Source organism: Vulpes vulpes, chromosome 16 (assembly GCF_048418805.1).
Source record: "Vulpes vulpes isolate BD-2025 chromosome 16, VulVul3, whole genome shotgun sequence".
In the NCBI taxonomy this organism is placed as follows: domain Eukaryota; kingdom Metazoa; phylum Chordata; class Mammalia; order Carnivora; family Canidae; genus Vulpes; species Vulpes vulpes.
The window spans coordinates 61,706,602-61,732,842 of NC_132795.1; the positions used below are offsets into that span (position 1 = coordinate 61,706,602).

General features: G+C 43.6%; 1 protein-coding gene across 8 annotated transcripts in view; it reads left to right on the forward strand.

The window, feature by feature from the left end:
- Positions 1-614: 614 nt before the first annotated feature.
- APPL2 (adaptor protein, phosphotyrosine interacting with PH domain and leucine zipper 2) overlaps positions 615-26,241 on the forward strand; it is a 50,264-nt gene continuing 24,637 nt past the window's right edge. For 4 of the 8 annotated variants that reach the window (XM_026010923.2, XM_072742632.1, XM_072742634.1 and 1 more), the window contains exons 1-7: positions 615-824; positions 7,882-7,980; positions 18,016-18,075; positions 18,633-18,704; positions 22,817-22,904; positions 25,877-25,918; positions 26,034-26,092. In XM_026010923.2, coding sequence (XP_025866708.2) covers positions 771-824; positions 7,882-7,980; positions 18,016-18,075; positions 18,633-18,704; positions 22,817-22,904; positions 25,877-25,918; positions 26,034-26,092 — 474 coding nt within the window. In that variant the 5' untranslated portion in view covers positions 615-770. Of the gene's footprint in view, positions 825-3,404; positions 3,628-7,881; positions 7,981-18,015; positions 18,076-18,632; positions 18,705-22,816; positions 22,905-25,876; positions 25,919-26,033; positions 26,093-26,241 lie in introns of those variants that run through there. The other 4 variants (XM_026010924.2, XM_026010926.2, XM_026010925.2 and 1 more) reach the window with 2 other exon arrangements.

Consider the following 26,241-nt stretch of genomic DNA (forward strand, 5'->3'; position numbering starts at 1 on the left):
ATCAATTTTCCAAATGAGAAAACACAGCCAACCCTGAGGATGAGGTCTGATTCCACCGCTCCAATCATATAGCTCTGATTTGCAAAATGCTTACTTCTGAAGAACGGCGCACGCGGATGATTCAACTATCCTTTTTTTTTTTTTTTTTTCTCTACAATTAGGTGACCTGTGCGCTGCGAGCGGTCACGGGGCACTGGGATTTATCTAGAAAAGGTGGTGCAGCAAGTGTTGGCTCTTCCCTCCCGTTCAGGAAGTGGCGAGGGTCACAGCGGCAAACACCTGTTCGCCCCTAAGTCCTTCCAATCGAAAGTCCCCCGCGTAGGTGCCAAGTAGGTAAAACCTTATCGTTCCGCCCTCGAGTTCCCCGTTTGGGGCTTTAATAAGCCGCGACCAGCGCCACGCACCCGACTACGTCACCGAACACCTTGACACCTCCCGCGACCCCTGAACCGCGAGGCCGGCGCTAGGCTGGGCCGGGTCCCGCGAGGCGCGGTGCGGCGCGGCGGAAGCGAGGCCGCCACACTTCCGGCGGCGCGGCCGCGCGCTCGCCACACTTCCTGTTGATCCGGCTCCGCGGAGGGCTGGGCGGGGAGGGGGCGGGCCGGGGGCGGGCCGGGGGCGGGCCGAGGCGCGGGGGGCGGCCTCTGGCCAGGCGTGGGCGCGCGCGGGGCCGCGGCAGGCACGGAGCGTCTGCCTCGTAGCTTCATTCCGGAGCACCCTTGGCGGCCGCGCCTCCCGCACTCCGTCCTTCTGTCCGGCCCCGCGCCGCCATGCCCGCCGTGGACAAGCTCCTGCTGGAGGAGGCGTTGCAGGACAGCCCCCAGGTACCTCCCGCCGCCCCGGTGCTCTCGCCCGGCGGGGACTGGAGGCCGGGGCGGCCCCTCGAGCCCGGGGGTGGAGGCCGGGAGCACGCAGGGGGCCGCCCGGGGGCCGGGAGGGGGCACCCCTCAGGCGGGGCTGGAGAACCCGAGAAAGCCCTCCGCCGCCGGAGTCTTTGTGTCGTGACCCCCTTCGGAGTCAGCCGACACTGACGCTGCCCGGCCTAAACTCCGGCTCCGCCGCTCCGCTGAGTGCCTCGGACAAACAACCTTTGTGTGCCGCAGTTTTGTCATCTGTAACCCGGGGACAATAATTGTACCCGCCTCATGGAGTTGTCAGGATGCCAGTAAAGTTGTTGGCGGGCAACGTCCTGTATAGAAGTTGTCATCGCTATTATCATTACTACTGCTACTGATGCGGTGGGTCCTAGTGGATTTAGGGCCAAGATGGGAGGCAGAGCCCAGCTCTTTCCCAGCAGGACCCTTCCGCACGCTTTTCCTGTTTTGTCAAGAGACTATGACAACACCTGCCCCACTGTCGCACGGAGGGATTTCATTAGCGAGACCAAAGTTAAGTCCTTCGAGCTCTGCAGATGAAGGCTGCCGTGTAAATGTAGCGGATGAGTGCTGAATGACATTAGTTCATAATTCAGTGCCCTTCTCTTCAGGGAACTTCTGTTCGCCATTAGCATTTCCCCGGCTTTGGCTTCGTATCAGCTCTCCTGGTTCTGTATCCCTGGGTTATTAATAAGTCTTTTTAGCCCCCCGATGTCTCGACTCTTCAGAAATTCAAATGAGATTAACCTGTTCCCCGTTCCATCTCTCTTCGGTTCCTTTTTCTTAGCAAATTGCACTCCTGGGAGGAATGTATTTTATTTTCTTTAAGATTTTATGTATGTGTTTGACCGGGAGAGAAGAGCAGAGTAGGGGGAGTGGCAGAGGGAGAAGCTGACTCCCGCGGAGCAGGGAGCAGGGAGCAGGGAGCGGGAGGGGTCTGGATCCCAGGACACCAAGATCATGACCTGAGCCAAAGGCAGACTCTTAACCAGCTGAGCTATCCAGGTGCACCTAGGATGATTTTTTGATGGGCTTACCTACACCCACTTTGCATCTTGCCAGTTCAGAATAAGTGTCAGAGCACTGTGTGCTTCGTTGCCTTGTGCCCATTTCTTTGTGATCTTAGGTAGGCAAGTAAGAAACTTGAGCAAGCTGTGACTTTTTTTTTTCTTTTTCTAATTGGCATCCGCTGGTCTGATCGACTTTTTAAAGACCTCTTTGAAGGCTCTAAACTTGTGGCATTTTAATGGGACCGAAGCCCTTTGGAGAAGTCTTTTTGTCTGCACCTCACACATTATGTCAGATATGAAGATAATAATGTAGAACTTCTAATGATAACATTTTGAACGAGGATTTCCGTTTGCTTTACAGTCCAAAAGTGCAGATATATTGCTTTCCTAACTGATCGTGGTGTTGGCCGAGCCAGGTCAGAGAGAAAACACTGATTCTTCTATGCTGCCCTCGCTGATAGGTCACATTCTGCATTTCTGACTCTCATATAAGTGCGTATGTACCATTTTTCTGAGTGGTTTGCAGGGTTTTCTCAGCCGGGAGGAAGCAGAGGACTGGCAAACAAGTCAGGAAAACTGCATCCTAATTCTTGCTCTGTCACTAATTTACCATGTCTTTGGGGCAAGTCGCTTATTCTCATTCTGTGGCTGACTCAGTTTTCTCATCTACAGAATGAGGGATGTGGAACCGGTGATTTATAAGGAGCTTTAAAAGCTTAAAATTCTAAAAAAAAAAAAAAAATAAAAAATAAAAGCTTAAAATTCTATCATTATTGCATGATTTATAACTTTGAGCTCATAAGTGGAAGAGGAAGTTTAGTGGCATTGCCATTCCTGTATAATGTTCCTCTTAATGTAGGGAATTTGTTACTGCTTTTGGGACTTGGTGTCACTTTACTAGAATTTTTCATAGGTTGTTCAGAGGAAGCTAACTTTCAAGAAGTTCTTTGATAATCATCAGAACGTATTTATTTAGCAGTCTTATATGGGGGGGGGGGTGTGCCTAAAGCAGCCTTATTCCTGAGGAGACTCATAGATTAGGAAGTGGAGAAAAGCAGATCTAATTCCTTTTATGTGTACAGAATAAAAACAACAGCAAACACCTATATCACACATGCATTTGCATTTTATGTACCAGGCATTATTCTAAATCCTTTATCTGTATTAGCTCACCTAATATTCCCATCAATTTTTTGAAGTAGGTCTCCTATTAAAATTACCAAGAAGCAGAGAAGTTAAATAGCCAGCCCAAGATTATACACCAGACAGTGGCAGAGCCAGGATTGGAACCCAGGCAGTCTGCCTATATTGTTCAAGTTGGCCCAGCTACCTGGCACCTGACCCTTCTGTCATTGGGGACCTAAAATGTTTCACTGAAAGGAAAAGATCCTAAGAAACCATCTATTGTTTGTTTCTTCTAGTTTTATGAAGAGTAGTTATGAGGGTTGCTGCAGCAACCTGCACATGATTCATTAAGTGAACACAAAAGCTTTTGTAATTGAACTCAATGACCCAAGAAGAACTGAATAGCAGTTGACCGCGCTTAGACACATCTATTCATCTCATCCTTTTTAGTACTGCATGGTGTGTCGAAGACTAGTCTGTGCATACACATTATTTCTGGTTATATCTAATATGTGAGAAGCAGAATGTTTTGGAGACAAAGATACTTGTCTCTGTTGCTGTTTGTGAGCCTCTGCTCCTTGCCCGGCCCTACTAGATGCTGGGAATATAGTGACAAGGTAAGAGTGCCTGCCCTCCATGGTGCACAGTCTGTACTGGGAGACAGATAAGCAAAGCAGTGCCAGTACTGTGTGAATGCGCTCTGATAAGAACACAAATGCAGCTTTGAGCAGCTGCAGCGTAGATTCCTTCAGGGGCTTATTCTCTTTTGTGTAAGTAGTACGCTTTTGAGATAAGGTGAAGACAAAAGATAAGGTGAAGCAGTATTGCTTGCTGTTTTCTTGATTTTTGTTTGTTTGTTTCCTTTGCAATTGGAATAGCTGAAGCACAGGGAAACTTAAGACTTAGTTCTGAGATTATGCAACGAGTGGTCCAACTGGGAGCAGCCCTCCCTGACCAAACCAGGCTTTCTAGACTCAAGCAAGATGCCTCAAAACAACCTGGTGGTTATGTCTTCATTGCGGAGAATAATGTGTATGTTTTATAATCAGAGTTATTAAAATTATGCCATTATATAATCAGATGCTATTCTGGAGAACAAAAAGTGTCTAAGAACTATTTTATTAGGTAATACTTAGATTCTTTACGATGGAGGGATGCTGTGGAGCTGAGGCTATATCCTTAGGGCGTTTGGTTTTTCTGGCTCGGCGTAAAAATAATTATTTAATGGAATTGTCCTGAAGAATGAATAAGGTGTATAAAGTGTCTTCATGCTTGTGTGTCATGGTAACTCCATAAACGATTGCTGTTAATATCTTTATAAGTGATATGCATCAGGGTCTTTTGGACTTTTCTGTAGAGTCTAATGTCTGGTGTACATTCGGCTGCCCCTTTGTCTCCTTCTGTATGTTCCAGATGTAGAATATTCCTGTTGTTCCAGATATAAATTTAAGCAGGTATAGAGCTGATAATGTGGAAATCAGAACAGTGCCTAAGATAGCAGGATGTTTTTTTCAGTAGTGATTGTAGCCTAGTTAGAAAGATTGGATTTTTCTTGCAAGGGCTAATAGGGGTCATGGTAAACATACATGTCCAGAGTATAAGGAAACAAAACAAAACACTTGTGATATAAATTTGGCAGTTATTATAGGTGAGAGCATGATGGTAGGATGACCAAAGGGAAGCCAGCTCCAGGCAGGACTTGGGCTGTGGACCACAGAGCACGCCCGTTGAAGCTCAGCCAGCTGGGTGACAGGTGCAGCCTCCTGCAGTGGCCAGTGAAGTGTGGCCAATGATCCTGGTCAAACCTGGATGGACATCCCAGCTGGACTGCTTCCCAGCAATGGGAGGTTGAGCAAGTTTCTTAACCTTGCTGAACCTCAGTTTTATTATCTGTAAAGTAGGGTTAAATATCCATGGTATCTGCCTCATAAAGTTGTTGGAAGGATTAAATGAAGTAGCAAGTATTTAGTGCTGAGCACTATGTCTCAGATACAGGAGGTACAGAGTAAATGGGAGTTTTTGTTTTCTGTCTCTTCTCTTTGTGGAGAACATTCCACAAAGCTTCTCTTTCATCTTCTCATTTTCCATTCTATTTTATTTCCAAGAGTTTTAAAAACAATAAGTAGGACTTGACTGGACAGTTATCAGTAGTATTTAGAAAAATTAAATGTACTCAATCTAGTTGTATCATTCTTTCCTTCTTGTTTTCCTAGACATGTTGGTTATAGCAAAGAAAGATGCCAGTATCATATAAACGTGAGTGAGCTCCTACAGCATTGACACCATAAATACAAAGAGACAAAAAAGGTCCTTTACTAATAACATTTATAGATAACTGTATAGATAAGTACTGCTCTGGTGTTAAAATGCAATCATAGAGACTCATGCTCCTTTCCTTTCCAAGTCTCTCCCAGATGCTCCATCCATATCTGCTCTCTCTATATCTTCAATAAATTCAGATATCACTTAGAAATAATGAAATTACATGGAAAGCCCTTAGCGTACAGCCTGTAGCAAGCAATGAATTCAAGTTCATATCATCTGCTATTGCTATATGTCACATGCTGTCAGACACTTTATATATATTCATTATCTCAGGAACTCTGCAAATTAGTGTTAGAGGCTGAATTTGGACCCAGGACTGACATGGTACCAGGGGGATCCCGAATATTTTGAGAGGTGCAGCAGGCTCTAAGCTCCTGAAGAACACAATCGGTTCTAATCACCTCTGAAACACAGTTTCCAGCACAATGGTTCAGCAGATCCTGGATGAGGGCAGAAATGCATACATCAATGAATGAATACAATCTTTTTTTTTTTTTCCAAAATAAAAAATACATTTTAAAAAGATAGAATGAAGAGTTCTGAACCAATGCTTTTCATGTACTGGTTGACATCCATGCATTGATTGTGAGAGCCAGTGGAACACAATCATCATGTATGTTTACAGATGGAAGAGACTGGAATAGAACAGAAAAAGTCAAAGTGTATATGCATACTAATGATGAACCTTGTTTGGTAAAATGTGTTTTGTTCCATTGTTTTTAATTTTAGAAGGTTTGAAGAATTCTACTCCAGCACAAGAGTTACATACTGTGTGAGCTCTGATATGTGTTGTCATTGAGAGCTTTTTAAAAACCTGCTGTACATTTTCTGTATTCATTGCTTCTGGTCCCTCTGTGGATAAGGATTGATACTGAAAGGAGTACATTGATCTCAGAGAAGGTAGTTTTAGCTTCCAAGGCCTCAGGCAAAGCCAGGACAATTGTGTCCTGCTGCAAAACGCATCATTGGAGTTTGGGGAACAAAATACAGGATAGAAAACCATCTAAATACCCAGGTGACTGAGGGTGCTTTGAGGTCAATCACCACTCTCTTACCTGAGAGAAAGAAGGAGTTGAAATTCATTTACAGGGAAATAATGAGCCTTAATAGATTGTTCTTTGTAAAGTGCTTTGATACCATTTTATTAAAAGCCTTTCTGTAACTTACTGTCCATTTTGTGCCTAAGGGGTTATTTTTAGAGATCCCATTATCACTGACATAATATTATATTATTTATTATTATTTTTAAAATATTTTATTTATTTATTTAACACAGATTGAGAGAGACAGCACAAGTAGACAGAGCAGTAGGCAGAAGGAAAGGGAGAAGCAGGCTCCCCACTGGGCAGGGAGCCTAATGTGGGACTTGATCCCAGGACCCCAGGATCATGACCCTGATGATCACTTAACTGACGCTCAACTGACTGAGCCACCTGGTGCTGCTGACATAATATTTTAAATTTCCACTGTACTGACACATTCAGTAAAGTCTCTTCAGTAGATAATGGTCACTTATGTGACACGTTGATACTTATTTAGACTCCATCTCATATGTAAAAACAACTTTTTTAAGAGAGAGTGCACGTGTGCACACAAGTAGGGGGAGCAGCAAGCAGAGAAAGAGGGAGAAGCAGACTCTTCTGAGCAGAGAGCCCAATGCAGGGCTCCATCCCAGGACCCTGGGATCATGGCCTGAGCTGAAGGCAGACGTTTAACCAGCTGAGTTGCCCAGGCGTCTTGTAAATATTTCTTCAGTGTTCAACGGTGTCAGGCTCTGTGCCCAAGAGTAATAGGAACTGCCTTCCATTTAATGACATTGCTCAGCTGCTCCAGGGCACTGTGTAGTTAGCCTTCCTGAAGGAACTGAGCTCCCATTTTTGTTAAACTGTTTCAGTTTTGTGCTCGGATCTGCCTGCTGGGGGACCTGGGGTGCATGAAATTTCCTGGCTGCAAGTTTAAAATCATTTGAATAAAAGATGATGAAAGACATGGAAATTGACTGTAGCATTTTAAGTGGAAAGAATGACGCACTCCTGCAAGATGTCTAAGATTGCAGAAAACCAGACAGATGGTTAGCTGTTGGGGTGATGCACTGCTGGGCGTCCACACCCCAGGTAAACACACAGGCCTGGTGTTGTGTTCAGTTTATGGGCTGGAAAGGAGAGCCTGCCTTTTTAACCCCCCCTTTTTTTCCCCAGTTAGATGGACTCTCCTGGTGCTTAGGTAGGGGCTGAGTCCAAGCAGATATTAGCCCTTGAGTCTTAACTCTTTAAAAATTGGCTTTCCTTCTCTGGTCCCAACACTCAAATAAATTGCATTCAGCTTGCCCCTGTGTTGTAGTCTGAAGGATTAGAAAAGTAGTTCTAAATTAAAGCTCCAGAAATCAACTCTTACTAGTATTATCAGTAAAAGAATAAAGCCAGAGAAGAGGCACCTTCCCTCCCCATTTCAGAGAGGAGCGTTCATTCATTCATTCGTTTGTTCTACCTCCTTTGTAACTTTTCCTCTTAGAGATAAAATTAACTTCCTTTCTTCTTTTCTTGTAGACTCGCTCTTTACTGAGTGTATTTGAAGAAGATGCTGGCACACTCACGGATTATACCAACCAGTTGCTCCAGGCGATGCAGCGTGTCTATGGAGCCCAGGTATCCTGCTGTGCCCTCACCTGAGAATGAGTAGAGGCCCCTGGTTTCATCTAGAACTTCTCTCAAGAGGCTGAGAAATTTGAGTCAGAACAATACCGTTTAAAATTTGGAAATAAAATCAGAATTGTTTTCCTCACTTCTGTTCACATGAAAAACACTAAGGACAATCTGTTTTCACTGCTTAAGAAAGAGGGCAGTTTTCCTGTAACCAGTAAAACCAGTAGAGAAGGAGCACATCCCTGGTTTTAATTTTTTAAAAAATTCAGCCCCAGAGGGAAACATTTGAATCTCCTCTTCCTACTTGTGAATGACTGGGGTCAGTATCCTCTTTGTCTTTCTCATAAATGGGAGCCTTAGACGTCAGGGCAGGCGGGTAGAGAGGGTTTTCCACATGCTTCCTCTAAAAAGGGTTGGGTCACACTTCTGAAACTATCGAGTGACTTCTTTGTTTTGAGGAACAAGTATCTCTGACTTGCCAAATAATGGAAAATAAATTGCTGAGTAGCAAAAATGAATCTTCTTAAGATCGAGAAGTGCCTGTATATGTTATTTTCTAAGGGAAAACTTAGAACTTATTTAAAATTCATTATGTTGCATGTCAGAATATTATGGTAGCTGAGCCTTTGATTATCGATTCCTTGCTGACTTAAACCTGTATGCATTAATATTTATTTTTCTCATTGATGATCTCTAGGGAAATACATTCAGTGTGTAATATATACTAATAATTGTGTGTAGTCATTTCTTATTATATAGCTCTTAACATTCATATATGATCATTCATTATTATCATTGTCTTATTAGTCATTCATTCATATTATATATGGGAAGAGGACTCAGTCCTTGCCATTAGAGAGCTCATGTTTAGGTGACGAGACAGAGAAAACATTTATCTAAGAGTGTTAATGCCACTAGGAGAGGAGGTCGCCTCACCCAGAGGAATTGTGCTTAGCACCCAAAGAGAAGATGATTGTGACAGTCGAGATTAATTGAATATTTCATAGCTTTGGGGGATTATTTCACAACTTTTACATGGATCACTTCATTTAAATTACCCAGCAACTCTGAGGTGGGCATTGTTGTCATTATCCTCATTTTGTAGGTTAGGAGACTTAAGGATTCCAGTGACAAATAACTTGTCCAAGTCCACCCCATTAATACAAGGCAGAGCAGGTCAGCCCAAAGCTGAAGCCCAAATTGTCAGCTACGAAGTTTGGTGTAGCCTTGGAAGTAGCAATAGAAATGGAGAGAAGTGGATGAATTTCAGAGGTGTTCGAGAGGCAGATTGGTGACTAAATGGATGTGAAGGGGTCATGTATGTGAAGGATAAGTCAAGAATGATGTCCAGGTCTTTGACTTGAACAACAGGGTGAGTAGTCGGGAGCACATAGGAAGATATGGACGGTGTGAATGTATGTCTGTGTAATGGCAAGGATGCCAATCTGAATTCTTTCTAGAAAGGCTGATTTTGAGATGTCTGTGGGACATCAAAAGTGGAGAAAGCTTGTTGAAAATTCAGATCTAGACTTCAGGCTGGAGATACTGATTTGCAAACTATACTATATTATGCAAATATAACTTAATTGGAACTGATTTTAAAACCCAAACAAATCATGTGCTCATGTGTGATTGTACTTGTTTTGGTAAGACATTCAGAAACTGGGGATGTACTATGTTGATTTTTTAAAACCCTATTTATTTATATAGTATGTTTTTATATTTTTCCCTACATACTCAAAATTTAAGAAAATAGAAATTTTTTTCCACTGGACTTGGGCCTGAACTTGCTATTCAGTAAGTTGAATATTATCATCTCCTGTTTAAGGTTTGGGAGCCCCACGACTTAAGGGACAGTGTCTCTGTTACTCCCAAGAGCTTCTGTTCTGCCTCTCCACGTCTGTCAGAATCATTTACTTGGAGATATCCAAATGCTTTCTTATGCGTATTTTTTTCTTTTGAGCCAGAAAACTACATTTTGCCAAAATTAAGTGGGTCGTGAATTCCAAGAGTCTGTAAACCGGCTTTTAATTCACACCACATGATCATCACGTGGGTTCTCTACTGGCTAGAAACCCTTCCTCCTGCCTCGGCATTTCCTGCAGCAGAAGCTGGCGGGAAGGGCCAGTTAGTGCTGCCAGGCTCAGCGACACATTCGAGCAGTGGCCAGTGGCATCCAGATCGGTTCCATCAGGGTCAGTTGGTATTCAGGTTTATTTCAAGGCTTAGGTATCTCGTTTTGTTTCTTTGTAATTAAAAAAAGAAACCTTTCTTGACTCTTCTTTGGTCAATTTATTTATACACATGTATGTGTGGGTGTGTGGGTATATATATGTATATATAGTAATACTTATCAATGTTTTCATTCAACTTTTTCCCCCTAAGATATGTTTTCTTGATTTAACATTATTCCTTAAATATTTTGCCCCTAGACATGTTGAATTCAATTAATAGGGTCTTATAATTTCATTTTTAAAAACAAAGGTACTTAGATGTTTTTGCATTATATTTTAAAAACCAGATTTATGCTGGTGATAGATGATAAATGTTCATAAGAGGTACTTTGAATCAGACCACATGATAAATTTCTGTATTCTGATAGGGCGAATGCCATTGGACCTCAGTTTTAGAAAGAGGAAGAGTGAGGAAAACTGGAAGAAAGTTCTGTGAGCGTTTTTTGCTGATTGTAGCTGGTTTGGGGGAAATTTTAAATTTTATTTGATTTAAGTGCTACCTTGAAGCTATAGTCTGTGATTTTTCAGCATCTCCTTTGTAGAATCTCATTTAGCTCTCATAAGAAAGGAGTGGTATTGCTATAGCATGTGTTTGCAGATCAGTAAACTAAGACTCAGGTTATATATTTTGCCTAAAGTCACAGTGGCAGACCTAGAATTTGCACTCAGGTCTTTGACTCCAAGGCCTGCACTCTCACTCTGAACCCCTACGCACTACTCTTTTGACATACTGGCCTCTAGAAGTGGCATGGCAGCAGAGGCAAAGGAAGTAGGAGCTTTCAGAGGTTGTTCTTGTCACTATAGAACAATCCCCACCATAGGACAGCCAAACAGCCCTGTAGCACAACAGTTCCCCCTTTAACTGGGTTCACTTTCTGATCTTTCCATTATCTACTGTGGTCAACTGTGGTCTAGAAGCGGGTGCTCCTCCTCCTGACGTATCATCAGAAGCTCAGGAGTAGCCTGGTGCTACCTCATTCATCTCTCTTCATCTCACCATGTAGGCATCTTACCTCACACCATCACAAGGAGGGTGAGTTCAGCACAATGAGGTATTTGAGAAAGAGACCACATTCATATAGCTTTTATTACAGTATACAATTGACCCTTGAACAGTGCAGGAGTTGGGGCACTGACCCCCACAACTGAAAAATCCTCATACAACTTTTAATTTCCCCAGAGCGTAACTAGGAGCCTTCCAGTAACATAAAGAGTTGATTAACACATATTTTGTATGTTGTATATACGATATACTGTATTCTTAGAATAAAATAAGCTAGAGGAAAAGTGTTACTAAGAAAATCACAAGGAAGAAAAAATACATTTATGGTGCTGTATGTATTTACAGAAAAAAATTTGCATGTAAGTTGACCTGCACAGTTCAAACCCATGTTGTCAAGGGTCAACTCTGTTGTAATTTTTCCATTTTGTTATTATTGTGAATCTCTCCCTGTGCCTAATTTATAAATTAAGCTTTATCATAGGTTATGTATGTAGGAAAACACAGTATATATAAAGTTTAGCACTAGCCCCAATTTCAGGCATCCACTGAGTGTCTGGGAATGTGTCCCTTATAGAAATGGGGGCACACTATGTCAGAGTTGGGAGCCAATTCCTTTTTGTATCCCAAAGTAACTTCCCTGGTTGTATTAGTTTTTATGCATAACTGTTTTAGTCTGTGCATTTTAATAGCCCTGAGAGCCAGTCAAATTGAGGTTGGTATTGCAGGGACTGAGGAGAAATACATATGTAGCTTAAGGTGTGAGGGAGCAGAGAGCCTGAATAGTTTCTGGAAACCACTACAGAGACCTGGATTCCTGCTCTTGTTTTGCATGCAGGACCTACAGCTTTTCTTCATGAAGCCTTTGGAGGCCTTCAGATTGGCATGAAAGATGATTCTGGGCGAGGCTCTTTCTCTTAGGTACAGGGGTTAAGTGTGTAGCCCTGAACTCACATCTAAGTTCCAGCGTTGGCTTGGCCACTTGCTGTGTGGTGTTGGGAGGGTAACTTGTTTGCCTGAATTTCCTTATCAGGTAACAGAGGCTGTAATCGTGGCCGCCTCATTGGTTTGTTGTGAAGGTTATTAGAGTGACCTGTGAAGTTCTAAGATCAGTTCCTGGCACGAGGGGTGTTAATCATCATCTGAGACTTGTAATAACCATAGTTAAGAGGGCACATTACACTGGGACTGTTATTTGGGTTTAGTAGAAGCTTAGTTCTCTGAGCCTGTTGACGCAGCAGTCTATACTTACTCTCCTCACTTTCTTGCTGGACGTTTGATGCCTGCATCTCAAGCCACCTGGGCCTGGCCTCCCTCTCCCTTTTCCGCAGGGTGGCCATGTGCCTAAATCGCTGCCTCTCCTCCCTCAGGCCCTGAGCAGCCTCTGATTCTTTAATGACCTGAAGCGGTTTTGCCTTGGTTTTTGTGACAGGGTCCCTTCTAGTCTCCTTCTAGTGCTCTGCCCGTCCTTCTAGATCTTTCTCTTTTCTTGGCACCCTGTTGCCTCCTGCCTCTTAAGTCTTGGTGTTCTACAAAATTGCCCTGGAATCCTCCTTGGCTTTATCTCTATTTGCTTCCGGGGTAAGAGCCCTTCAGCCAGCCTGGCCATTTGAGAATCCATTTCTAGTGCTTGTCTCTGGGTCTCTGTTCCAGACATTTGCCTGTTGGTGTTGTGGGGAATGAGTGTTCAGCTTTTACCTAATGTACACTCTCCTGATGTGTCCTCTTGCCTTGGGAGGTGTCCCCCGCTTCAGCCCCTCCTCTGGCAAAACCTCCCTTCCCTCCTCATCTTCACACGCTTCCATGGCTCCTGGACGATTGCGGTCAAACTCCTCAGCAAGGTGCACAAAGCGCTTCACGAACTGAGCATCAGCCTACTCTAGCCTCGCATTTGGCTGTTCCAGAATATGCCAGGCTCTCTACATGGCTTGGGACTTTGTTTTGCCACTGTTACATCTCTGGCACCTGCCCTACCTTCCCTCCCTTCTCAGCCAAAGCGCACCAGAGTGCCCAGGGCCGTGTGCGCTTGTTGCCCCGAGCACTTCTGGGGCATTGAGTGCTGTTTCCCTGTCCCTCTGGACTGTGACATCCCAGAGGGCAGACTGTCTCCAGGGCCCGCACCAGGCCTGGCTGCTCTGAGCATCTGAGCTGAGGGGTCGTAGGTGTCAAGTAAAGGCCTGAACTGGGGCCAGGACATCTGCACTGAATGCCAGTGCCAGCACACCCCCACTGTGTGCTATGCCCATGGGTCCTCAGCTTCCCAGCCAGGGCCACTGTGGTCCGTTCTTGGATTTTGCCCCTCCTTCCTCACTCCCTGCGGGCTGCTGTTCTTGCCTCAGAAATACCTCACAGGCCTCCATCACCTTCTCCCTTATAGCATCGGGCTCAGACTGTTTGCCTCCCTTGCTCTACCTCTTCAGGTGGCCTCCTGACTCTCCTGCTATGCCTCCTTCTCTATTCCTCTTCACCACAGCCACTCTTGATCCTTCCTCTGCTCCTGGTGGATCTTGTCACTCCCCTGCCCATGCTCCTCAGGGCCCCCCTGTTCCCTCCAGAGTAACTTCCACATCCTCAGGAGGCACCCCTCACGGCCAGCCCCCAACACAGTGGGCACCCCTCACCACTCCTGTGCATGACCCAGTTCGAGGGATCCTGGACCCTGGCTCTGTGGCAAGCACGTGGTTTGACCGAGATGTTCCACGACTGGGCTTGAGGCAATATTGCTGGGTGGGAGCAAGTGCCTACATTGTGGTTTTTGATCCCAGTGGATTCCCTCTGCCCCTGAGCCCAGCCTCTCCATCACTGTTCTCCATAGATGTGCCACCAGCAGGGGCCTTTGGGTGGTTTGGGGTAATAGTTACAGTTCCATGAGCATTCTTTGCCACCCCAAGATAAATATTCCTTTGCTAAAAGCTTGGTTCTTCTTTCAGGTTTGCTGACCACTGTTATTTCTCCCTTGGCAGGAGCCAAGGAGATTCTATTTAATATAGGAGATGCTGTCAGTAAATACTCCATTGGGTTATCTTTTTAAAGGATTCTTATGAGGCATCAATAATGAGCACAGATAATAGCCAGAGAGTGGTTCCAGAATGTCACAGAAAACTTACCTGTGGAACTCCATTTAGAGTCTAAATTTTAGGCTACTTCTGTTGCTGAGCCACAGCTAGAAGGGTGTGGGATTTATGTTCCCATCCATAGGCTGAGTGAGGCCTACCCACTGAGGACCAGCCAGGTAACAGTTTTGCACTTTGGGTTGAAATGGCATAGAGTTAAAAATGTGGCATTTAGGTTTCGAGTCCAGCAGATCTGTATTAAGTCTTTACCTTGCCAGATACTAGATATGATTTTAAAGAGTTATTATCCCTTCTGAGCGTTTGTCTCCTTGGGACAGTCCTTACCCCCATGGAAGCATTGTAAAGATTGAGCATGATAATATATGAAAACCACTTAACAGTACCGTCAAGTACCTAGAAAAGACTCACTGAGTGTTAGCAGCTGCCTGCATGATCACTATTACTGATATTTACTCTGCACCCAAGCTCTAGTTTTGCAAGCCTTGATGGAGAGATAATTGTGTGCGCCGACCTCACAGGGTATGGATTAATTGGCTGATGATGGCAAAACATTTCATAGAACCTCTGTGTATTATAGATTAAGTATGGGTAAGATTAAAGTTGGTCTAGCTCAGAAGATTTTTCATGGACTGTGCTCTGTACAGAAGTTCACTTCTTTTCAGGGCCGTGACAGGCCGCCAGTGAGATCATACTGGCAGAACAGAATCTTGCAGCCTGAAATCCGAGCTGTCTAAAACTACATAGTATTTCCGTAAGGTATTTGCAGAAGAGACCTAGCAGAGTGTCCAGTTGTGTACAGTGGTTTTGGAAAGCAGCTCTTGACTGTCGTGTCCCCATGTTGGCCTTGTGCAGGTGGCACATGAGCGCTCCCCTGGCCTGGTGCCAGAGTTCTGCATTCTGGCAGCTTTTTCCATGACGATTGGAGTGTTTGCCACAAAGTGGTAGAGAAGAATTCAAGTAGCCCACTTCTTATTTTGAAGGCAAGGAGGGTAGTTATCATGTCTGTTTTCCAGTCTCTAAAGGATATAGATATGGGGCAGTAATATTGTAGACTTAGCTAAAATAAAGAATGACTTAAAAGAGTAGAAAATGTTCCTTGAATTGGAAATAGTGTAGCTTAATGTAGAGCCTCCTGAGAGGCAGGTCTCTGGAGATCTTTAATGTCTAAAGCAGGATCAGCAAGCGATTTGCACCCTTGGGCTGGTTTCCTATTTTTGCAAATAATGATTAAATGAAGGAAGCCACACTCATTCATTTCTGTCTTGTTTTTTTTTTTTTTTCATTTATGTCTTGTTTATGGCTCCTTTCATGTTCCAACAGCAGAGTTGAGTAGTTGTGACGCCAGTTGTGCCATATCTCACAAGGCAAAACTAATGTCTCTGGCCCCTTAGAGAAAAAATTTGTCAACTTGAGGCTAAAGTGTAGGTCACCTTAGCTCTTAGCAGGACTTGGGATCTTAGAGAATAGTAGTTAAGTGTGTGGATTATAGAATGGGACAAATGTGGGTTCACATCCCAGCCCTGCTGCTGACTATCTGCGTGACCTTGGGCAAGCATCTTAACCTCTCTGTGCCGCAGTTTCTTCATCTGTAAAATTGAGTTAATAATCAGAACCTACCTTAGAGGATTGTTGGAATTAAATGAGGTAATGCATGGAATACACATGGTGTGGCATCTGGCATGGTGTAGTTGCTGCTAGGATGATTCTGTAGGTCTGCAAATCCCAGTCCACATGGTGCTACCCCCAGGCAGATGCCAAAGTAACTTGAGCAAATCCACGTTAAACCCTCCGTCACTAACTCTGAGAAGAGGAGTGAAGGATTTTCTGATACGTAGGCAATCAGCCCAGGGAGTAGGCCGAAGCCCTTGTTCCCGTGCCCTCTGACCTTCCAGACAGCACTGCTGGAGGTGATTGACAGGCAGTATTTCTTAGCTGAATCATGCTTGTTTATTCTTGGTATTTTATTGTCTGCCCTCCCATTCATGATGTTACCTTGTAGGAGTAGGAAGTACTTCCCATGACCCCTGATTCCAAGTATTGTTTTAAACCAGGAATTTAGATGAGTCTTCTAAATCTCGTTTGTTCGTTCATTCATCATACATTTGTTGAGAGTCTGCTATGTGCCGGGAGCTGTTGCAGACCCCTCCCTAAATGTATTTGTTGACCTGCCTTCCTCTTGGCTCTGTGGCCACTAGCTCTGATTTGTTTTGTTTTGTTTTGTTTTGTTTATTTATTTATTTTTTTTTATTTATTTATGATAGAGAGAGAGAGAGAGGCAGAGACACAGGCAGAGGGAGAAGCAGGCTCCATGCACCGGGAGCCTGATGTGGGATTCGATCCCGGGTCTCCAGGATCGCGCCCTGGGCCAAAGGCAGGCGCCAAACTGCTGCGCCACCCAGGGATCCCCTCTGATTTGTTTTGAAAGGAGTGGCACCCTGGTAGGATGCCAAAGCCAGAACTTTTATTATATTTGCTTAATTTTATTCTAGGGAAAAAGGGAGAGAGCCATGTTTCAGGGTTGATTAATGCATGTCCCTTGGGGCTGATGAAGGAAGTCAGGGAACGTTGGCTAGTTGTCAGTAGGATTAGGATTCTAATGGGTCTTGCAAAGGAGGACCATGGTAAAGAAAACAAGCTCCTGCAGAGTTTAGGCCTTGCCCCTAATGGAACAGCAAACCCAGGAGAATTAGAAAGTAAGCGAAGCCCAAGGCCAAGGCCAGCTGGTGCCCACCCTTCCTTCTCTCCAGTCAGACCCTGTGGCTCTATCCTGAGTGAGTCATGAATCTGAAAAGAAGCTTTCACTGAGCTTTAGAAACATTAAGACACGTTTTCTAGGCAGAGGACATCGATGGTGGGAGGCTAGTGGTGCAGAACTGCCCTGTACCTAGATTAGAGGGATAACTCAGAGAAGAGAAAAATGAACAATACATGTCAGTGCAAAGTGGCATAAAACTGGCCTCCCAGGACATTGCAGCTGTGCTCCCGTGTTCCCATCCAGCGTTACCTACCTAGGACTCTTGGGCTTGCAGCATCTGCTCATGTCACCGCGCTGTTGAAATTCCATTGCACTTAGGATAAAGTCTAAATCTGGACCGTGGAGGCTTGCGTGCCCTCACTCAGCCTGCACTGCCAGCCTCACCTTGCTTCCACGCCTGTACCCCTTGCTCCAGCTACACTCTGCTCCATGGCCCTTCAGACAGACTGTGCATTTTTCCACATGCTTGTCCCTCCTTCTGGAAAGCTTGTTCCCATGGCTAACTCCTAGTCTGTTTTCAGGGGTCTGCTTAGAACCTCTCTTCCTTAGAGACCATCTGGGACCTCCTGTTAGAGCCTCCTAACACATCAATGATTTCCTTCTCATCATGCCTGTAACTATTTTTTGATATTTGCTTCCCCAATAAATCCCGTGAGGAAGGACAGGAACCACGTTGTTGTTGGATGTTGGGCACGGCGTAGTTGCTTGTTACATTTTTGTACTGACTGACCAGAAGGAACAGTAATTTATAAATGGTGGGAGAAAAGTAAGCTTTAACCTTTTAAATTTGTTTTGGTCTTGTTTTCCAAATAATTTCTGAACAAATTATTATTTTACAGACACAAACATACATTTTTTAAGGAATTCCCTGAGGTGACATGGGTGGGTTTGTGTGTGTGTGTGTGTGTGTGTGTGTGTGAGTCTGACTATACGTGTGTGGGACACATCTTACCTGCCTTTCTCTTCTCCCCACAGAATGAGATGTGCCTGGCCACTCAACAGCTTTCAAAGCAGCTGCTGGCATATGAAAAACAGGTAACTGGCTATTTATATGGCATAGGATACTGTGCTCGGGACTCTCGTAAGTGGAGTTCTCTTAAGGAATTCTCCAAGGGCATCCTTTGATTTTTTTGGTCCACGATCCACTCCTGTTTTATTTTATTATTATTATTTTTTGTCTTGCCTTTTCCTTTCCCCTGGTAAATTCTAATTGGTGATTATCCCGAAGTCTTGTAGGATATGTTCTAATTAGCCTACGTATGTAACCCACTGCCTTGAGAATTCATGGTCTGAGGGGCTACAAATGAAACAAATTCCAGGAAATAACCCAGTTCTGGGGAATAAATTCAAAGATAGTGTTATGTCCAGACAGAACGGTGATGGTCAACAAAGGAGCAGTCAGGGAGGGGTGCCTGAGTGCATTGCTGGGGCAGGATGAAGTGAGCATATTAGTTTTCTGCAAATAACACCATGACATGATGTGTGCCTGGGAGCAGAATGGTAGCTGGTGTGGAGGATGGTGGGATGTGGGTGAGGTGGGAGCATTGACTCCCCAAGCATTAACACCTGGGTGTTTTATTCTCTGGTCTTAGAATTTTGCTCTCGGCAAAGGGGACGAAGAAGTAATTTCTACATTGCACTGTTTTTCCAAAGTGGTAGATGAGGTAAGATTGCAACATGGCAAAATTTTATTTGATTCTCTCTGGAAATTTCTGTTATCTTTGTTTTGGCCCACTTTCCATTTTTAAATATCTATTTAAATATCTCAACTTGCTCTTCCAAGGCTCATTTCACGGGACAGGTTGGATGTGATTATGTTTGTTTCTGGTTTGAGGAGAAAGGCTTTGTTATACATGAACAGTGGACTAAGAGAAAGATTTCTAAGAATTCAGTTTCCTAAGAAGGGTGTATTAGTTTCTCCGGCTGCTTGTAATAAATTACCGATAGGTGGCTTTAAAAACTGTAGACATTTATTCTCTCACAGTTCTGGAGGCCAGAAGTATGAAATCAAGTTGTTGGCAAGGCCAAACTCCCTCCAGAGGTCCAAGAGGAATCCTTGGAAAGGAATAGTTCCAGCTTCTGGTGGCCCTGGTGTCCGCTGCATCCCTTCAGTCTCTGCCTCTGACTGGGCCCATGGCCTCCTCCTCCCACTCTACTTCACCCTTTCCATCTGTGTCTTCTCTTCTTAAAAGGACACTTGTCATTGGATTTAGGGCCTGCCTGAATAACCCAGGATGATCTCATTTCAAGGTCCTTCATTACATCTGCAAAGACCTTGTTTCTGAATACTCCACATATTCAGATGGACATTTCTTTGGGGAAGGAGGAGGGTAGGTATGATTCACCACAGCCCAGAGGGTTTCATACAACTGTTCTTGTAGCTGTATTGTATAATACATTTGGAACGTTCATGAAAAACAAGTATTGTTATAAGAAAAGCATATAAATCCTAATTGTAATAAACACTCCAGCTCAGATGCTACTGATGCTGGGCAGAACCCTCTGCAGAATTGGGTCTGTATGAAATCATTATTTCACCTTTCAAGGAGCCTGCAATACTTAGAGTAGAAAATCTTTTTTTAAGAATAAGTGAAAAAGAATATGCAAGTGCCATTTACCTGAAGGAGATACTGTCTTCAGTTCATAAAATGAGAAACTAATATTCACATAAAGTTGTACTGATTACATTGTCATTCATTCAACAAATCAGACCAACAAGTTGTTATTCATTCAGCAAACACCTGTGTGGTAGGTGTTTTTCTAGGCTCTAGGAGTATACAGGACACATGTCATCCAGTTCTTTCTGAACATATCTTTTCTCTCACAACTCTCTTTTTAGAATATATGTTTAAAATGGATGGAGATCTTTTCCAGAAGAGGAGGAGTGTGAATGGAAAAAAGTAATGAGAGAGGAGCAAAAAGTAATTTTTATGGCAGTGAGGAGACGAATGTCTGACCATGAATAAGAAGTGCAGGGGGAGAAGCAGCGGGCTGCACCCCTGAAGTCAGGTGTTTTCCTGACTAGAGCTAGTTGCTAAGGAAATGTGGTTAGTCGTCAAACTCCCAGAACTGATATTTCCAGTTTAAGATACTTACAACCCTCCTTTCACAGGCAGGAATGATGATTCTCTTGGTGAGGAGTGAATCATTTCCAAAGGCTGGAGGGCTGAAAATGTGATTTAGTAGGTGGTATGATGGCCCTGTTGGGTTCTCAAAACAAGCCTCAGGTGTGGAGACCTACATGCATGAGCAGCTCAGGTGGGAAGCTTTTGAGTAGCTTTTCAGGTGTTTTTCTGTACCTGGGCCTATACTAGGTTGAAAAGTTTCAAGACAAGTAACCTGACTCAGAAATTAAAAAGCTGACTAGAAGTAGAGATTTGTGTGACTTCTATTTTTAATGGAATGCCTAGGAACCAGACATTTTGTATTGTACACATACAGGGGTTTCTGCCCTTGTGGATTTCTTCAAAGGCAGAGTTTCTAGATCAGTTCCATGGAGAGTGCCTGAGACAGGAAGTCGTCATCATTACAGATTACATTAACAAGTATGTGTCAGGCCCTCTACTCTGAGTATTTTGTGTTTTGTCCTCACAGTACCCATGCAGGGAAGATGGGATTATCCTTACTTTCAGGATGACAATACTGAAGTGCCAAGAGGTAGTCCCTTTCCACTCTACTGAGCAAAAGCTTTATGTTTAGAAGTGATTGTCCCTTACCTCTCAGAAGCTGGATGGCAAAAAGTTGGTGACAAACTCCTTGATCCTTAAGAAATTAGGAAGACAATGAGTAGGTAGGAAATTTGCCATTCCTGAAGCGCATAATAATTGGAAAACCACCTAATCTCCCTGGTTTTTGGTTTCTTCATCTGTAAGTGGCAGAATCCAGAAAGCCCACCTTAACTGGGTTATTGTAAAGATTAAATTAGGTGATGTATATGATAGTATTGAACACGTAGCAAGACACATAAGAGGTATACTTGTTGACTTTCATTCATTTAACTGTTAGTAAAAAAATACATTTCTTACTGAAGCTATTCAGGAAAAATAGTTAACACATTTTGTCCTGGTGGCATTTATTGGTGTGGCTGTCTTCATGTGTTCTCAGCAGAACAAAGCTGCCATGCTTCAGCTTGATTGAAAGATAGACCATTAACTGCTTGGCCGATAGCTCCCCTGCCTGACAAATGATTGTCTGTAAGCTTATCAAAGCAGCTCTAATGGAGGCACAGCCCTGAAGGACCAGATCTGTTGGAGGGACAACTGTGTGCACATGAGGGCTTCGTATGTGACTGCGGTCACCCAGTCACCGCTGAAAGAAACTGCCAAATGCATACTGCCAAGAAAGACTGCTGGGTGATTTCCCTTTTGTTCACCAAGCAGGAATCCCAGAACATCTTCAGTAATATCTGTGTTCATTGCTGATGTCCAGACTACCAAACATTTGTGAGCATAAAAGACTTTATATCCAACACGGTATAGTAGGATGAAAATCCCAGCTGTTCCACCTTTTTTTGCAGCCTGGATTTGGAGAGTTGTTTGCCTGTCTGTTAAATGGGTATAATAAATAAAACCTAACTCTCAGAGTGGGTGAGAACCAAATGATATAAAACATGTAACTCTGGCATGCAAAAAGTACTCAAAAATGGTAGCACTGAGGGGGATGACTTTTATTTCTCCTGCACCATTTACAACAGGATTTAGAAAGGCCTTGACAATAAAGAAGATGTGGTCTATGTATATAATGGAATATTACTCAGCCATTAGAAACAACAAACATCCACCATTTGCTTCCACGTGGAGGGACCTGGAGGGTATTATGCTGAGTGAAATAAATCAATGGGAAAAGGACAAACATATGGTCTCATTCATTTGGGGAATATGAAAATTAGTGAAAGAGAATAAAGGAAAAGGAGAGAAAATGAGTGAAAATATCAGTGAGGGTGACAAAACAGGAGAGACACCTAACTCTGGGAAATGAACAAGGGGTAGTGGAAGGGGAGGTGGGCGGGGGGTTGGGGTGATTGGGTGATGGGCACTGAAGGGGCACTTGGCGGGATGAGCACTGGGTGTTATGCTATATGTTGGCAAATTGAACTCCAATAAAAAAATTAAAAAAAAAAAAAAAGAAATGCCTTGACAAAGTGGAAGAAGAGAAAGAATCAGGAGCCATTAAAATTACCTGGTGAGGGGGATCACATTTGAATACAGTCATCTTGTTCTTGGAAAGATCATTTTCTGAAGAACAGAGGCCTGGGATCTGAGGTTTCAGTGGGGAGCCTTCTTTCTCCAGAGTAGTTCCCAGGCCTGCAGCTGCTTTGGTTTTAGGGTTAATGGGCTCCCAGCAGGCTGGTCTTTCAAGTGTGACTTTGCCCCCTTCTGAGAGGGAGAGAGCTCAGGGTGGCCTGGTAAAGTATGACCTGCGGTGAGTGCTCCTGGTGAGCTGCCTTGAGGAAGCACATTGAAAGTGTCCTCCTCCAGCGGGTGTGGCTCCGACTGAGAACACAGAACCAAGGTTTACAGTAAACAGACTGTAGCCATGAGCTCAGGGCCTCCTTTAGTAAACCTAACTGATACCGGGTCAGTTAGAACCTGCATTCAGTTTTATTATCTCTAGGCCTATATCATTTGCAGCTTTATGAAGGGTTGTTTACTTGCCAAGGGAGTGTAACAGAACTCTTGAACCACACAGAAGAGTTCAGTATGATCCTGTGCCAAAATCAGATTGTGTCAGTAATAGTGGATATAATTTTTTTCAGTAAGATTTCTCTCTTTTTCAGCTTAATGTTCTCCATACAGAGCTGGCTAAACAGTTGGCAGACACGATGGTTCTACCTATTATACAATTTCGAGAAAAGGATCTCACAGGTAAAGTTACTGAGTTCAGTGCCAATTACCTTCAAAATATCAATTCATTTCATAATTGTTCTGACTGTACTAATTTCTTTAAATGCATGCATCATTGAAAAATGGGATGCCCTTCTTTTCCTGAGCATTTCAGTTTAGCTAACTTTCATTGAATCCCCACTAAGTTCTTAGATCACCTAAAGGAGGTTATAGGCTGCTGAGAAAATGGAGTTGGAAACAGACAATCATAACCTGTAATGAGGGCAGCAGGACAGGGAGGTACAAGGAATAAAAACAGCATACAGGAAGGTGTTACTACCCTTTTGATATTAGAGTACCAAGGAGGGCTCCCTGGAGAAAGTGATCTCTGTGCTGGCTTTTGAGAGATGAGTAAGTGTTTACCAAGGAGGCAGAGATGACAAGGCTTATATTACTGGTTCAGAGCATTTTGAAGGCATACTGTTTTGGGGGAGCCATGAATGCTTTGGCGTATAAAGTGGGTGGCTTAGGGAAGGAGGGGCGGGGACCTTGCTTTATCTGTGCCAGACCCTGGGCTGCAGCCGGGAACAAGGCAGATCTCCTGGAGCTCACATGTTAGTGAGCAGGCATACCTGGGACTAGTTAGAGAGCATGGTTGCCCTTTTGGACTCATTTTGGTTCGTCAACGAAAGACAAGAACAAAACTTTAAAATAATTTTATATCTCTGGGAAATCAAGGTAGCCAAAAACTGAATAAAAAAGAACTAAAAATCTTGGAAAAATGTAGTTGATATTATGAAATAGAATCTGGAATTCCTAGTCTTTTTGTTTTTTATGTCATTGAAAATATCCATTGCTTAGAGATTAAAGAATTGTATTTTCTAGAACACTGATGTAAGAAATTGCTGCCCAAAAAGTCCAAACCTGAGTACTAAGAGATCTGTTCAATATAGTATCTCTTCTTTAAAAATATAACACCTTATGGGCTGCCCAGGTGGCTCAGGTCCTTATCCTGGGGTCCTGGGATGACCTGCTTTGGGCTCCCTGCTCAGCGAGGAGCCTGCTTATCCCTCCTGCCCTGCCCCCCTTCTCATGCTCAGTCTCTCTCTTAAATAAATAAAATATTATATATATATTATATATAATATATATTAAATATTATATATTATATATAAAATATTATATATTTATAATATATATATATCACCTTAAAACGTAAAATTTGTTCAGGCAGAAAAGATGCAATACATCTTAAAGATGGTGTCTCCCCCTTCCCCCACCTTGGAGATTTCCTGTGATCACATCACCTGAGGCTGTAGGGGGCAGGGGTAGAACAGAATCACCTTTTCCCAGGGGCAGTTTGACAGCACTGAGACTTGACAAAGAACAGGAAATGAGATGTCAGCTTGTATAGGGAGAAACCTTTCTTGAGCAGGGGTTTTCATGGTTTTCAGTGTTGCTGTAAGTGCATATAACTCCCAAAGCTCCATGTCGTCCTGTGCTGATCATCCAATACGAACTGAAAGCATTTTTCATGAAGACTTTCTCTAAATAAAATAATAGAAATGTGTGGGGATATCATTTTGAAAACAAATTCCAAGTCTTTTAGACAGAAAATAGTCCCCTCTCCACCCCCCCACACCACCCAGACCTACATTGTCAGATTTGTGTCTTTCAGCTTTGTGCGTGGGAGGCAGCCCTGGAGAGAGGGTCATGACCAGAGCTTCATTAATCCCGAAGGGCTCAGCGTGTGGATTAATAGTATTTGCCCAGGATGGTGATTTTGTTTGTTTTAAGAGAATAAAACTGTCTAATAGTAGTAAAAAGAGAAGCCTCTAGGTATCAATGGAAACTGAATCAAAGTAATGTTCTCTGATGACGCCAATACACAAGTTTGAAGGGTTTGGCCCAGGTCTTACCTGAGTCAGCCTGGGAACCAGATTAGAATCTGGCCTCCCCACTGCATGATAGCTTTTACCTGATGTTTCACTGCCTTTTTCATTTATGCACCAATACAAGTACATAACTGAATGAAGAGAACCTAGAGATAGTAAGGAAGCTATTTGACCCCAGAAGACAAGAACCCTGAAAGTGCTCCAATAGGAAGTGAGAAGGAGAGAAGAAGAAAGGGAAATGTAGGCCAACAAAGGCAGAAAGCAGCCCATTACCAGAAAGAGGCAGAATAATGTGAAGAGGGATTTACAAACTGGAGGCAGTTTTGAGTCAAACTGAAAAACGATATAAAAGTTATGAAAATGCTTTCCTTTGTCTGACAAAGCAAAACTGGACTGTGGTAGAGTTGTAGAAAGTATTGCTTTCTTTTAGGTGTCTTTGTGTTTTAAAGTTTTTAACCTGGGACAGCCCTCCTTTATTGACCTCTTCATTTTTTTTTTTTTTGGTCTTGGACTTTGTTACACCTTTTCGTGTGTGACATGACAGTGCAGTACCCGCCTGGGATAGTGGTGGTGGTTGGCTTGTCCCAAGTACCAGATACGAAATGGTTTCAGACTTTTTCACTAAAACTAGCACCCCATACTCCTTTATTAGTGGTGGCTTTGCCACAGGTTAAAATGGCAGCAACAGGGCATTTGTAGGTTCTAGGTATGGAGGAAAGAGGTATTAAAACTCTTTCTGGGCACTGAAGAATCGGAGCTTAGGTATGTACTCCAGGTCTCCATGAAGAGCACCTGGCCACCACACACTCCAGCCCACATCCCCAGAGTGCCCTCTGCTTTACAGACCCCCTGGATGCTATCTACGGGGAGTGGCTAGAAGCTCAGTCAGGGTCACTGCATCCCCAAGTTGGGGATGCAGCTGAAGCCACAAGATCCAGTCAGACTAGGATTCCCAGCCGGGAGGCCGGAGCCCTGTGAGGCCAGAGGTCCTGAGGAGGTGCTCGCAAAGCCTTTCTCCTTCTACACATAGACTTTTATTTTCTCGGGGAAGCACAGAACTCTGGGTTGGCATATTTTATTTTTCTTTGCTCTAAGATGTTTTTTTTTTCTCTTCTTCAGAGGTTAGCACTTTAAAGGATCTTTTTGGACTCGCCAGTAATGGTAGGCATCCTCTGATTCTTGGCACGTGGGTTTAGTATTCATGTGGGTGGAGATGCTGAATGAATGTTCTTGCCTTTCAACCCATCTGGGTGCTAAAATGCCTCTTTATTTTCAGAGCATGACCTCTCAATGGCAAAATATAGCAGGCTTCCTAAAAAAAAGGAAAATGAGAAGGTAAGAACCTACCTGACATGTTGTTCTTCACCTTGTTTACTGAAGCTCCTTTTCTGTGTTCCTACTGTGAAATTCGTGGCCTTGAGAGGTACCTCAATGAATTCTTTCTCTTCTTTAATATACATAGATTTTTAATTACTTATTCTGAA